The sequence below is a fragment of the Neolamprologus brichardi genome, chromosome 17 (assembly GCF_056152115.1).
Source record: "Neolamprologus brichardi isolate AB-2024 chromosome 17, ASM5615211v1, whole genome shotgun sequence".
NCBI classification, from domain to species: Eukaryota; Metazoa; Chordata; class Actinopteri; order Cichliformes; family Cichlidae; genus Neolamprologus; species Neolamprologus brichardi.
This window is the reverse complement of record NC_142120.1, coordinates 7,672,381-7,686,943: the sequence shown is the minus strand read 5'-3', so window position 1 is coordinate 7,686,943 and position 14,563 is coordinate 7,672,381. Positions and strand designations below refer to the sequence as shown.

The following is a 14,563-nucleotide window of genomic DNA, read 5'->3' as shown; positions in this document are numbered from 1 at the left end:
GCTGATTATGAATTTTTCCTTTTATTCGTTGCCTTTGACTGCTATTCTTCTCATTTCTTTTCCACCCCCCTCTTCTTTTCTCCCCTTTTCCAAACCTACAGAAAAATGAGGGGGATTTGTTCCACCGGCTTTGGCATGTGATGAATGAAATCTTGGACCTGAGGAGGCAGGTGCTGGTTGGCCACCTCACTCATGACCGTTTGAGGGACGTCAAGCAGCACATCACAGCAAGATTGGATTGGGGCAACGAGTGAGTAGAATAAGGGCAGTGAGAAGGTTTACAATGTCCACATGTGGCTTTTAGACATGTTTGCGTTGTTCCTTTTCAAGAACCAGTAATTTATTATTTAAACTGCTTCTACCACTGATGATTTTGATTTTAGGTGATTTAAAGGGGCTTGCTATGCTCATTTCCAACTTACCTTATTGTATCCTTATTCATCTTATAGTGGGCTTTTGCTCCCTGGGTCACTCTGTGTCTGAAACAATCCAGTTTAGCTCCTTTAGCCCTTCCTGAAACCCAGCTTTCTCCTGATTGGCTGCCTCTCACAAACAGAAGGTTTGGAGAGCAAATGGATGGGGCTTCTGACATTCAAGAGTGAATTTTTTTGGTTTACAGGGTTACTTATACATATGATGACCTCATTATCTATAGCATAGGTCACATTTAATAGAAGCATCAGCAGAATTAAAGGAAAAAAGCTCCTCTCTAATAGTTCAAAGTACAAATTTCCACAGAGGGAACAGGGAGCTTATTTTATTAACTCAGCAGCCTTATCTGTGTTAAGGATGTGAAGCAAAAAAAATGGCAAGGTGTTTTTTTTGGCCTAAATGAGGTTGTTGGGCATACTTTCTGGTAAGGATGCCCTAATCCAATACAGATATGAGTAACTCACTGGATATATTTCAATACTGATATAAATCCAGCATTAGTGGGCGTTCTTTTTCCCATTTGTAAAATGACTAGATCCACAGTAGAAAATAATTAAGTTAAGTTTAAGCCTTAAGTTTGACATTTTGGCTGTTATCTTATCTTGAAGGTGGATGTGACCATATTTAAACTCAGCTAATGCCTGTTAGCTTGGATAGCAAAGTGCATCAATGAAGTGAGGATATTAAAGATCAAATATGACACCCATTTAAACTGGATTTAACAGGCTAAAAACTATATGAACTTGCTATAAAGAATGAACAGCTGTCTCCTTGTGCCTGATTTGAACTTCTGAGGGTAGCTTAGAAGTCTACGGCGTAACCTAGGTCGTAGCCCGCATTTATGCTTGTGTTTGGTTACGTTTTAAACCGGAGTTAGACGGGAAATTAACATCCTAACTTACGACTTAATAGGAATCCCACACCACAAACCTCCACACCAATCAAGCCGTTGCGTCGTGTTGTGTCGACCTGGCGTGTAGATATGTTTCACTGGAGGTGCACGTCAGGTTATGTGAAAGGTTACAGTGTTTCCAGCTGCATAATTATTATAATTATACTTAGCGTAATTGAGGCATTAATTACCATGTGGTCGTGTCCTGATGTTTCATATGCAATACCATCCTGTAGTAAAAAGCAAAAAAAAGGACTGCAACTGTTGTCACAGGCCAGTTCAGTACTGCTACTTCTGTGCCTTTCTGGCAATTTTTTTTTTTGCCAGTTTCTAAATAATCAATAAACAATCCCTGTTTCAATATGATAAATATAAGGATTCCCAAATGTCAGCGATTCCTGAAGGGAGATGGCTGAAACTACCAAAATGGGCAGAGGGAATGTACGAAGAAGTGGAAAAGCCTGAGTGACATATAATTGAATATTTAAATGGAAATAAACATAAAAGAAAATAGATCCAAAACTGATGACAACAAAGAGTGGGGACCCAGGAAAGCAAAAGGAAGAAAGGTTAAATGAGAGGTTGCAGCGTAGATTTCCTGTAAATCACCTATCAAGAGTGAAGATGATTTTTTTTTCTCTCTCTTTTTGAGCTTGCCACTGATTCTTGTGATGCCGAAAACTGTTAGTTTTCAGACTGATAGAAAAAACACTGAATTTTAACTTTAACGAGGATTGCTCTTGCAGTGGCCAATATTCTAGTACTTAATATTGTAATGAGACAGATCTGGCAAATCCAGTCAGTGCATTCGTAGTTCAGTTTGCTTGATGTTCCATCAGCACAGAAATCCTTTTTAGCAGATGACTTGAAAAGCTTGGCACTTCTTTGAATATAATTCTTTCCAACCTCTGCTCTCGGTTGCGTAACTGCAGTGCAGTATGACAGTCTTCCACAAAATAAATGAATGAGATAAATCAAACTTTATGTGGACTGTGAGGGAGAACCTGCAGAGTTTAAAGTTTTAAAGACAGTTTTTTTGTTGTTTTGTTTTGTTTTTTTACTGCAGGCAAGGTTGTGTAATCAGTCTAAAAAAAACCCTCACTATACTTTGAGAATTATGAGGAGTATTTTTAGTTACTGACACACAGTAAAATCTGTGAAGCCACCATGACAAGCTGGCTCTTCCATTATAAGCAGTGCTACTCATCTAACACTTGAAGGAAACTGCATTTGGAAATAAGAGTTTCATCTCTCATTTCTTTCTTTGCTTCTTTCCTGGAGCTTCTTGCAGCTTTCTAATGTCCCTCCTTCTTCCTCAGCCTCTCACTCTTCTTTTCAACTTTCCTTTCTCTTCTGCCTTTTGTTGTCACCTACCCTCCCCGTAGGCATACTCTTCACTCAGTACTCTTTCCCGCACACAGACAGCACTCTCTCCATCCTTCCTTTCACTTTGCTTTCTTCTTTCCATCCTCTCTGTGCTGTGGGGGTGCAATAGAGAGAGAGAGAGAGAGAGAGAGAGAGAGGGACAAAAAAAGAAATCCTCACAACTCGTGTCCCTCTCTCTTTCTGTCTGTCCTTTACCCTTCGCTCCCCTTCATTTCCCTGCTGTGGGCCTTCTTCAAACACACACACATGCTTCACATCCCTCCCCAGCGATGAGCATCCCTCACTGCTGTATGGTTGACCTGGCCTGTCTCTCTTATTGCCGAAAAGGAGACACACTCAAGTGTGCTGTTTTGGTCCACTAATACCACCGACCAGGAGGATGGGAGCATGTAAGAGTTGGTGTTTATGGTACAACAAGAATGTAGAGGAACAGGCAAGGTTAAATGATGGAGGACAGGAAAGAGGATAAAGAGGACAGTAGGCATAGCAGGGGGCTAAAGAGAGAGGATTCTTTCTCTCATCTGCTCCACAGAGGAGCTGTCAAATGTATTTAGGCGACTGACGGGTGATGTGACAGCTGTGCTTTGAGTGTTTGTGGGTCTGTTCGCTTTGTTGTTGATGCTCAGTGCAGCTATAAAGTAGCATCTTAATTAACACTCAATTGCAATCCATGTGCTGTGTTATCTGTATGTATTTTGCAGCTTCAGTGTATTAATACTCTCTGTGACTTTGTGTTTCAGACAGCTTGGCTTGGACCTGGTCCCGAGGCGAGAGTTTAGTATGGTGGACCCCGATGAAATCAGTGTCACAGAGCTTTACAGACTGGTAAGCGTCCTCACAGTTCTTCTCTGTTCTCAGATTAAGATCCCATCCAGGGTGCAGATGCGTAAAGGAGCTGGTCTCTTCTAGATTCATCTTGGAAAGAGTACAATAAAATCTCTATATTCAACACAGCTCACAAGACACACACAAAGTAAAGAAAGCAATGCTCTGCTGGGAGGTTGTTGCCCTGCAGAGTGGACAGTGATACTGAATGACAGTGACATCGATGGCAGGAGTTTGGATTGGTGGCCTTAGAGTTCCTGTGTTATTTTCCTTTTTAATGTCCAGTGTATTTACAATTTAGAGCCAGTGGCTTAGGCTGGATACAGGATGTAGACCATGATACAGATCTATTTAGGGTTACTGTTGTATTGTACACAATCTATCCACTTTCTAATAGGAACTGTCATTTGATGCCAAGGGTAACTTTATACAACAGATGGCAAACAACCAAAACATGTCTGACCTCTCAATATATTGTACTTGGTTTGATCTTGCCAACCTCTAAGTGGATTTAAGGAACTGTCTATCACTGACAACATCTGTCAGCTTCTTTCTCAAAGCTGACAGATGTTGTCAGATAGATAGCAGAGGCCGTGTATGAACTAGCTGCCCGCATAATACCTTGCTGCCTTGGCACAGCAGACATTATGGACCTGCTATACTCACTTCCAGTTTCATATTTTTTTACTCTTTGACTTTACAAAATTGACACCTCAATTTTCTGTGGAACTTTTCAGTTCATTGTGTAAAAGTAGCTGCTTTCGCATCCGTCTCTTTAAGCCCCCGCTTCAAAAAAAAGGATGATGGGGTTCTGATTGGCTCGCCTAGCTTCCTCAAACAGAAATTGGTGCTCGTGGGTACTGCTTCTCACTTCACTTATGTGCAGTTTCTGAAAACACCAGGCTGAGAAGCATAATCTACCACTCCTTGTACATGTAGATGCCCGAGTCTGAGTTTTTGGGACAGAAATTGGCAGAAAATGATGAAGATGCAGGATGATCTGTTAAAAGTACCATCGTGGGACCCAACAGTGGACTAGTGTTTCAGTCTGTGTGAACCCGTATTTGTACCTGTACAAAATACATGACGGGAATGTGCTAGAAATTGATAAAAGTAGAAAACTCTGGCTGCTATAAAATACCAAAGGTAGCACAGGGAGAGTCTCATCAGGGTTGGCTGCATTACCATCTGACTATGATACAACTGCTGGAGCTGATTATGGAGTCTCAAGCTGGTACTAAGTGGCAACATCCGGAGCTGAATAATTAAGTAAACGCTTAAGTGACAAGTCTGCAATTCCCCCAGTGGCCACTCAAGGTTTGCACCATAAGCGAGTCAGTCAGCATCGACTAGAGAGTTAAAATGGGTGATGTTACAACACTGAAAAACATGTTTTTAGTCTGGTACAGAAAACAGCAATTATCTCCCTGGGTAAGTTCTTCCTTTGTAACAGCTCTACTGAAGTTTTTTTTTTTTTTTTTTAAACACTCTTAATAACTCCATCTGAGTACTGGAGTTAGGTTCATGTCTGCTTTGACTGAGAGGTGTCCCAACAAAGGCAGATTGATGCTAATTGGAGTCACAGAGCTGGATCTCTCCATCATGTCTATGCTGCAGGTTATAAATGGTTGGAAGTAGAGCAACATTTCTTTGACTTTAGCACAGTTAATATGAGCATACACCGCTGGGAAAGTGTATGTGTGTGAGAGAGAAGAAGGAAAGGCACAACAGGGCCATGGTCCAGTTTGAAATTGAAGAGCAGCTTATATAAAAATCTATGGCACTGATCCCTAACGGTTATAGGACTGCTGTAAAGGATGCTGAAGGATTTCGCTCATAGCATTTTTGAGCTTTTTTCCACATGTTTCTCTGCATTTTACTGAGCTGTTAACATATCCGCTTTCTCCCAGAACCTTGAACACGTCTCGGTGTTGGCTAAAGCTTTGGGATTGGAAGTCCATGCTTGACCCTTAGAACCAGCATTTGGCAAAACAAATTTAGAGTAAGCTCAGCGAGTTACTGATACCACTCTCATCCTTGCATGAGGTACACTTGATGGACCGATTTTTTTTTCTTTTCCCCCTCATCCATCTGCTTCTGTATTTCTCTCCTTCCTTTCCCTACTGTTTGCTCCCTGCCTCTCCTTCCCACTTTCTCCAAGCCCCAATCGCTGCTACCATGGCAACCACTTCTCTGCCCTCATATGGTGTGGGGGGAATTGTATCACACACACACGCACACACTCTGTGTCGGCTCTTTCTTCGCAAGGGTAATTGAAGCTCTTAATCCATCTGTTATTTTTTTTGTTGTTGTCAAAACAAAAGCAGGAAAAGCACAAAGAAAGCTTTCTCCACCTCTATTAAACGGTGTATAAAATAAACAAGCGACTACCATTTCTCCATACTGGGTCGAGATAAAGGGGCAGGCATTCACCGCCGCCATCCACTTACGAAAATACGCAAGGAACCCTCACACCAAGATGCAATATCTCAATGAGCCCAAATTACATCAATATTTCCCCATGAGATCTTTGTGTGTGAGAACCGCGTCTTTGTTTCTGTCGGTGCTTCTGCGGCGTGGCTTAATTAAATTGACATGGGGATTATGCGGTGTCTCTGTGTGTACTTGTGTGTGTGTTTGCCTGTGTGTGTGTGCTGAAGTGCCAGTGCGGTATTACTGTAGGAAAATGTGGCTTAACTGCTGCATTGTTTCAAGGAATTGTGTGATATCTGCTGAGTGAGAATGAAAACAAGCAACAACACTGGATTAAAAAGAGATTTTATGTACGCTTGTAAATGCCTTAATGCTATCTCATAAACCCTTCTCATTCTATATAATGAGAAACAACACTGTAAATGTAAACATGGTATATGCATGCCAATTTAAGTCTATTTAAGAAAAGAAAGGAAAAGTAATTACAGGGTCATAGAAGGTGGTGGTATTCCTAGCAAAAATTCCAAGCTTGTGGATTTATGAGAAAAACCCCAGCTCTGTATTTTCTGATAATAAAATAATACATCTACAAGGAAAAACCCCCAAATGTAATATTCTTTTTTCCCATTTTTCCCTTGAACAAAGAAGGTACAACATCTACATATGGTAATAGTGATTATTCACAGGCAGCAGTACCTCAGGTAGTAGTTTTCCTGGCTCAGAATGGGCCTTTTGGGGTTGGGTAGCTGTGCCTATAAGCATTATTTGATACTTCAGTCTGTGTTACTGCACATAACAGAAATACATACATTTTCTTCTTATTGCTGGCCATTTGAAAAAGTATTCAAAAGCGTTATATCCTTGACTAAATAATTTCCCGATGATTTTCCTCTGGGGTACATTCACAGCTACTTTAGTGTGTGCCAGGAGAAACCCTGTATTAGTGACTGTCTGGAAAAGCAGCCTGAAAACATATGCTTCCCTGAAGAATTAGTGAAGAACAGCATAGTGAATCAACAATTTTCTCTTTTTGTCAGATTAGGGGAAAGAAAAAACCCTACTTTGTAATACCATACGACAAAAATGCATTAAAACTAAATATTTGTGGAGATGGAGGACCAGATTTTTATTGGACTTAAATCCTTTAAACAGACACTTGTTGAAGCATTATATTTGGTTGTAGCTTTAAAGTGAGAAAAAAGCCTTTATGTCTAATTAGCTCATGCGAGTCATGTGTAGAGCAAAGACTAATCAGCTTTAGGCTTTCCATTGTTTTCCTCTGGGACTGAGCTCAGAGCGTGAGCAGAGAAGACCCGGGTTTAGATCCCCCAGTGATGACTTCATTAACAGTGGAAGCTCACTCTGTAGTAATAGATCATAGCTCAGCTCTTTGCCCTGGACATGTGGCTGTAATATTTCTTCTTATGGTTCAGCTTATCACTAAAGAGAGACAAGCCCTCATACAGATCTTTAACTTCCTGCATGACTTTAATCCTCAAGTTTAAAAGAGGGACGAAAGGAGGCTTAAACATTAATGTAGAAAGGGACAGAAAGAACAGCTACAAATTTGTGGCCTCAGTTTGACCTGTCTCCTCTAGAATTTCCTTGTCGTTTGACAGTCTGTGGGGCAGTTTGGCTGGCACACACACGGTCATGTTCTCGTTCTCTGTTCAGCTACCTCTCGGCCTCTCCTTGTTGACCACACCATTGTGTGTTGCCAGTCAGGCTGCCAGCCTCTCATGTCTATGCTTTGTGTCTAGTCATGCTGAAGCTGTCACAAAACCACACATTGTTCCCGCCGGGCTGCTGGCTGAAATGACACACTGAAAATAACCTCGTAATAAAATCCCACAGTATAAATTAGGCCTTCCTCAGACCTAGTAATTTTACGTCAGAACCAGGAGTTCAGCCCTGCTGGGAGTAGTTAGTCTTGCTGTTAGATAATTCTGTTTCTCTGATTCTTTTCGGGGATCTCACACAAAAACAACATGTTTTTATAGTTTTGACAGAAACTGCAAAGGTAAAAGGATTTGTAGCATGGTTTTTGAGCACATTTAAAGAACTTGTTTCTTAATCTCACAAATTTTCACTTTAGTATGCAAATCATCATCTCCGCAGACAGATTTGTAAAGTTGAGCTAATCTGTCTGGCTGCAGGGAAAAACATTACAGGTCTTGTGACCTGTAATGCGAAGTGGTAGCGAAACTTGAGTGAATCTTGACACGTGGTGGCTGGAGTGACACGTTCTCTTTTTAACTTTGGTTTGTTAGCTTTTGAACTTTTTCAGTTTCATAGCCGCTTTGCTAATAGCTGAGGAGGGTGTTCTGACGAGTCAGTGTCTTCCATGCAAACTAAAGGCTACTTTAGCAATCTGCTAGCAACTGAAGCAATCATGAGGAGGTTTTTGGTACAGCATCCTCTTTGTGACCAATCTCACCCACTCTAGCAACTGTGAGCAACACACGTTTTACCCTAGCAACCAGAGTTGCCAGGAGGTCACTGACCTGTCTCTCGGTCAGAGAGAGCATGATTACTCGTGTGGGTGGGTGACTGAAGCCTTAAATGGAACTTCTGACTACATTTGCACATAGGGTAACTAACTGTGAATGTGACAGTATCCGTTAATACTTTGAATTAAGACATGACAAGTGTGTTTTAGTTTTAGTAAGATTATTTGTTGCCTGGTACGCAGCTTCATAATTCCTTGAGCTTGAAATGTTGCTTCCGACCAGTGTTGGTCAAGTTACTTGAAAAAAGTAATCAGTAACTAATTACTGATTACTTCTCCCAAAAAGTAATCTAGTTACTTTACTGATTACTTATTTTCAAAAGTAATTAATTACTTAGTTACTTTTTAAAAACACGATTTACAACCTGAATAGGTGATAAAGCGATAGATCTTTCAGCCCAATTCTACTTTTTCTACATAATCCATCATCCATCCATCCATTCGGTTCCGCTTATCCTTTTCCAAACTCCACACAGAAAGACCCCGGCCTGATGTTGGAATTGAACTCAGGACCTTCTTGCTGTGCGGCAACAGTGCTAACCACCGTGCCACCGTGCTGCCTCCATCCATAATCCATCATACAAAATGTAATCAAATGGAAAAGTCCCTTTTTAAAACTTGTTTTATTAGTTTTAATCTTTTAACTTTATGCATCAAGCAAAAATTTAATTATATGCAACATTCTCTGACTGGAAGAAATTTGTTTAATATTTAAACCTATTTTCTGCACATTCCAGCACATAAAATAATTATTTTTGTGTGTTTACACTCACTCTTTCAAATAGATGCAAGTGAAACACAGCAGAAAATAAATAAAATCAAAGACTAGCGGTCCTTTTGCTCTATTTTCACCTGTAAAGCAGGAGTAGGGTGGGCAGAGGTTTACCCTGGTGCAGGTGTGCTGCAGCGGTCAGTGGAAGAATCCGCAAGTTTCTCTGTGAGTTTCCCATTACGTGGTAGCGCACTCGGTGCTTGCTTGGAAGTTTAGGGTTTTTTTTCACTGTAAAAAGAAGTTTTCTTCCCACGCACAACGGACACTAATGTTTTTGTCACTTTTTATGGAATCAAACTCAAAGTAAGGTCAGTACTTCCACGCTTTAAACGCTGCACGCTCACATTCTCTCCCGCACTCGATATATAGTCCGTTGTTGATCTGCACACAGCTGTTGTCACGAACATCGCACTTGCTTACGTCACTATCATGAGACATTCTCGCAAAAAATCACGGTTTTAGTAACGCAGTAACGCAGCGTTCCTATAGGAAAGTAACGGTAATCTAATTACCGTTTTTGCAATAGTAATCCCTTACTTTACTCGTTACTTGAAAAAAGTAATCAGATTACAGTAACGCGTTACAAGTAACGCGTTACTGCCCATCTCTGCTTCCGACAAGTGCATTTCAGTCACCTATGCTGTACAATGCAACACTATTCAAATTTTACAACCAAACCATCATTATAATCCTGTAAAACATATTATATCCACTATTAATATACTGTGTGTGTGTGTTGTTTTGTGGTGAAGCTTTACTACACTCAGTTCTTGCATTGTCTTTATCCGTTTCCCTTTCTTCTGTCCTGATCCCCGTCTCTTGCTCCCCTCCTTCCGATTTTCTCATGTTTTACAACAGAAGTGGATGCGAGGCCAAATTTGGCAGTGGCTCTAGTGGCCATCTGGTGCTTTGTGTATAGTTGTGTGTATGTGTGTGTTGTGCGTGTGTGTATTTTTGGCTGTTGACAGCAGATCATGATGAACCTTTTATAAACAGAGCTCTAATGTGTGTACACACACCACACCATCCTGTATGAGGCCTTATTGATCTTTTTGGTACAGAGTGATGTAATAGGGCAAGTAATATCATCCACCACTAAAGCACTGAGATCTGTAATTGTGCTGAACTATTTGACTTTTTATTTTTTTAAACGTTTGTGTGAATTGCAATGTTTAAGATGTTGTTTTCTGCTTCTTTCGGTCAAAACCCCCCGATTTGGCCTCCTTAAAGATGCCTGTGCGGATGTCTTGCCCATGTTGTTGCCATTTATTGAAACAGGCAGACATGCATAGAAACACAACATATAAGGGAAAATCCAAATTTATAGACTTTAACAAGCTTGAAAGTCAATATTTTGAATTCTCAGTCTGCTTTTGTAATTAAAGTAGTCTTCAGGTATAGTTCTCAAGATTTCTTACCTGGAGAGGACATTACAAAGTTCAAATGCCTTCCAGATGATACAGCATGGTGGAACTAAATCTGAGAGTACTTTTTTGCAATCATAATTCCATCAATTTTGACAAAAACCTAACAGCACTGGCTGAAAATCAGCCCCAAACCTTGACATAGCTTCTACCGTGTTTTACAGATGCCTGTAGAGGCTCCCTCCTGACCTTTTCCATACATATTGCCTTCTTTAAGAATGGCTTCTTGACAGCCAGCCTTCCACTGAGAAGCCAAGAGGTCATTCCTGATGAAGCTTCAGCGAACAGTAGAGGAATCAACTAAAGTACAACATCACAAGAAATGAGTGTGGTTCTTTAAAAGAAAAATGTAACGTAATGAGGGGTGGCTCAAAAGTCTTGCACATCACTCTAAATGCTCGGCAAGTGTGCTGCTTAAACACCAGTCTGAGTTGATGTATTGGCAGAAAGGCTGCAACAAAGAAAGAGCCAGACAGTGCAGCTTCAACTCCCACATTTTAGCCTCTGAGCTGCCAGCCGGCAGTATTACATCTTATATTAGCCTGATGTATATCAACATCTATATCGTTCTGCTCTTCACATATATGCAAATTCAAATCAGTCCTTCTGCCTACAGTGAGAAGCCTCAGGGGAATTTTACCTGTTATTGAATTCATCACTAATACAGCAGCTTCGATTTGAGAGGTTATGAGTTTTTAACCTTCTTTGAATCCACCTCTATAACTCTGTATTTCAATTGCGGCTGTTCTTGTTTCAAGTTGTTTTCTTGTTTATTAGATTTTTTCCCAGTTTGCATAATTACAGCTAAACCGTAATATATAACGTTTTCCTTTATATAGAGAAATCTGCTTGTGCTGATTTTCTTCTCTCGCCCGCAGATGGAACACCGACATCGTAAGAAGGAGACATCCACCCCTGCTAGCACCCATCATCTGTTTGTCCACGTGAAGAGTCTAATGAGCGCTAATCTGGGGGAGGAGCTGGAAGTCTTCTTTCACATTTATGATGGACGGGAGAACCGGCCACTCAGGTAGAGACTTTATAGGCAACATGCCTTTATGATTCTAATTGGGCCTTTTCAAAAATCAAATATTTTTCCATCTAGCCTGTAGTGCTGTTTGTGTAGCTAGATTGTTTTGGTACAAGTTGCCCAGTTTTGGAACAATGAAGTTCAGAGATGGTTGCATTATCTTTAATATAGTGGAACTGAATGGCACTTGTTTAGTGGCTGAACTAAGTGTAAAGGGAAAAGTGTCATTCTTACCATGATGAGAGGCCCATACTAGCATCAGCATTACAGGATGTACGTCTTGCCATTAGCCAAACTGTTAGCTCATTAGCTAAATTTAGGTTGTTGCCTAACCACAAGTCTACAAAGAGACATTATTTAATTTTAATTTATTTATTTAACATTTTTTCTTTCTCTTTTTTGTTGTTTTAGCATGTTGAGAACTAGAATAGCAGTTTCATTTAACGCCATTGTATCGGTGGAAATTGGATACTTGTACATTTGAACTCAAACCAAAACTTTCTGAGTGATGTGATGAAGTGATGGTTTCCATCACTGTGACATGTTATGATTTATTTATTTTTGGTCCTTACAGTGTGTTTTTAGACCAAGCAGCTTGATTTATCAGCTTGTATGTTGTTTTCTTGGATTGTAGGCCGCAGGAAAACAGTTCCTTGCTTGTTCATAAGGTTGTATGGTTTATGGCATTAAATCCTGTGGGAGAGTGAAATGCAAATGAGCTGCTCTGTTGATTGTGAACGCCCTGTGCCAAACGGCTCCCCTTAGACTGCTCTTAATTATATTCATGAAGATTTATTAAATGAAGCAGGTTATTAAAGTGCACTTGAACACACAAAATTGGACAAGGCCATGTTATTTTATTTCTTTATTTATTTTTAGGAAAAAAATGTCCATGTGAAAGCTGGTACTGGTGCCCTGGGAGGTTGCATGTGTTACTTGCATACATGCTTACACACCAGCAGATACCACACTGTTCTCCTGACAGGGTGTTGCCCAAATGGAAGACTGTGTTGAAACTCCCTGGTTTCAAAGTTCAAAGTGAAGAAATTTTGTTTCATGTCACAAAGGAGCGAATTTGTCAGGCAAAAGAAAAGCGAGTGGGTTGAAAAATGAGCACAGCAGCACTGAAACTTCTTTTGATAAGACGTGCTTGTGTGAGAATACTCTCCGCCCCACAGGGTCACATCAGAGGAATTAGAATGGTGTTGATGGGACTCTTTTTAAAAAAAAAAAATTATTACTCTCTATTATTATCCAGTAGCCCTACTTCAGTTTCTATTGTAATCCAATTTATGATTCATCCATATTGCTGGCAACTTTCTTTAAACTTTACATGAAAATAGCTGCGGTTTCCACCGTTCCTGAAGAATTATAGCACAAAAGAAGGAAGGCGCTATCTTTTCTTTTTTACAAGTTTGCCATTTTGTTTGGTTGCAATGATGTTATTAATCTGAGAGAAAAATAGGGCTATAACTGTCATAGAGTTACAGCGCGTGGTACACCCTGGACAGATCATCAGTCTGTCACAGGCTGGGATGCTGAGTAAACCATTGAAATTTTGAACTGAAAGATGTTGTTGTGTTTGTATAGAGAATACACATTTTCAACTAGTTTCTAAGTTGTGGACAGGAGCAACAAAAGGATGGACAAATTAAATTCTTAAAAAAAAATACTGGCTGAAACTTTGATTCATAATAACTGGGTAAGGACAAACCAAGCTTGCATCAGTTCAGTATCCAGAGAGTATCCAGAGAAATCGGTGTGCAAGGGACAAGGCCAAAACCCAATATCAGATCGGGAAGAGCCATTGGGGCGATCGTGGCTCAAGAGTTGGGCGTTTGTCTTGTAATCGGAAGGTTGCCGGTTTGAGCCCCGACTCCGACAGTCTCGGTCATTGTGTCCTTGTGCAAGACACTTCACCTGTTGCCTACTGGTGGTGGTCAGAGGGCCCGGTGGTGCCAGTGTCCGGCAGCCTCGCCACAGCACAAGTGAAAACCTGTGCTGTGGTCTGACCAGTGGGCTAAACAGCTGTAATGTCATGTGGTTTGTTATCAGCACACACTTTTAAAGTCAACAATTTTAGCAAGATGAGGGGGGATTTAACAAAGTAACGCGTGCATCTGTGAAGGCAACATTAATGCTGAAAAACACATTCATGTTTTGGAGCAGTGTATATGCTCCAGTTGGCATGTTTTTCAGGGGTGAACCCTTGCTTATTTCAGTAAGATAATGCTAAGACACGTTCTGCACTTGTGTATTACAACAGAAGGTAAATGTCTCTGTGTGCTAAAGTGGGCTGCCTGCAGTCCAGACATGTTACTCACTGAAAGCATAAGGACCATTACTACCAAGAAATGTTCCTCAAATGAATATGGAAGAACACATTCTTGTTCTCCTCTTTCCAGGTTGCTGGACATCAAAATTCACTATTGCAAAATATAAGCTTTGGTACTGGTTAACATGTTAAGCTTACATGTGAAAGATCCCTGGTTCGATTCCCCCTCAGGGTTTCACAAGGTAGCGCATTCCTAGTGCTGGTCCTGGGCCTGGATAAATGTGAGGGTTGGTTCAGGAAGGGTCCAGCTTAAAATCTGTATCTAGGTAAAATATAGCTTTAAATTAATTTTACTTTACTACCGCTTGTATTTCTTAAAAATTTAGTGTCCCTGTAAAATATATGGCTTAGTAATAATTAAGGGGTTTTTTTTCAGAGTGAAAGTGGGTACTTTTTTGTCGTGAAGTGGGTAATTAGTCTTCAGCGCCATCGTATCATGTTCCACTTGAAGCCCTTTTGTTCTTTCTTTTAAACTGTCACTCTTTTTATGTCATCATTTTTTCCCTCTTTTCTTTTAGTCTTCTT

The 14,563-nt window shown here is 40.5% G+C and overlaps 1 protein-coding gene across 1 annotated transcript in view; it reads left to right on the top strand.

The window, feature by feature from the left end:
• The window catches only part of dock4b (dedicator of cytokinesis 4b), a 142,523-nt gene that overhangs the window by 45,217 nt on the left and 82,743 nt on the right, over nucleotides 1-14,563 (top strand). The window contains exons 6-8 of the mRNA XM_087830308.1: nucleotides 102-250; nucleotides 3,451-3,535; nucleotides 11,552-11,703. Of these exons, the coding sequence (XP_087686434.1) occupies nucleotides 102-250; nucleotides 3,451-3,535; nucleotides 11,552-11,703 (386 nt within the window). The remainder of the gene's footprint in view (nucleotides 1-101; nucleotides 251-3,450; nucleotides 3,536-11,551; nucleotides 11,704-14,563) is intronic.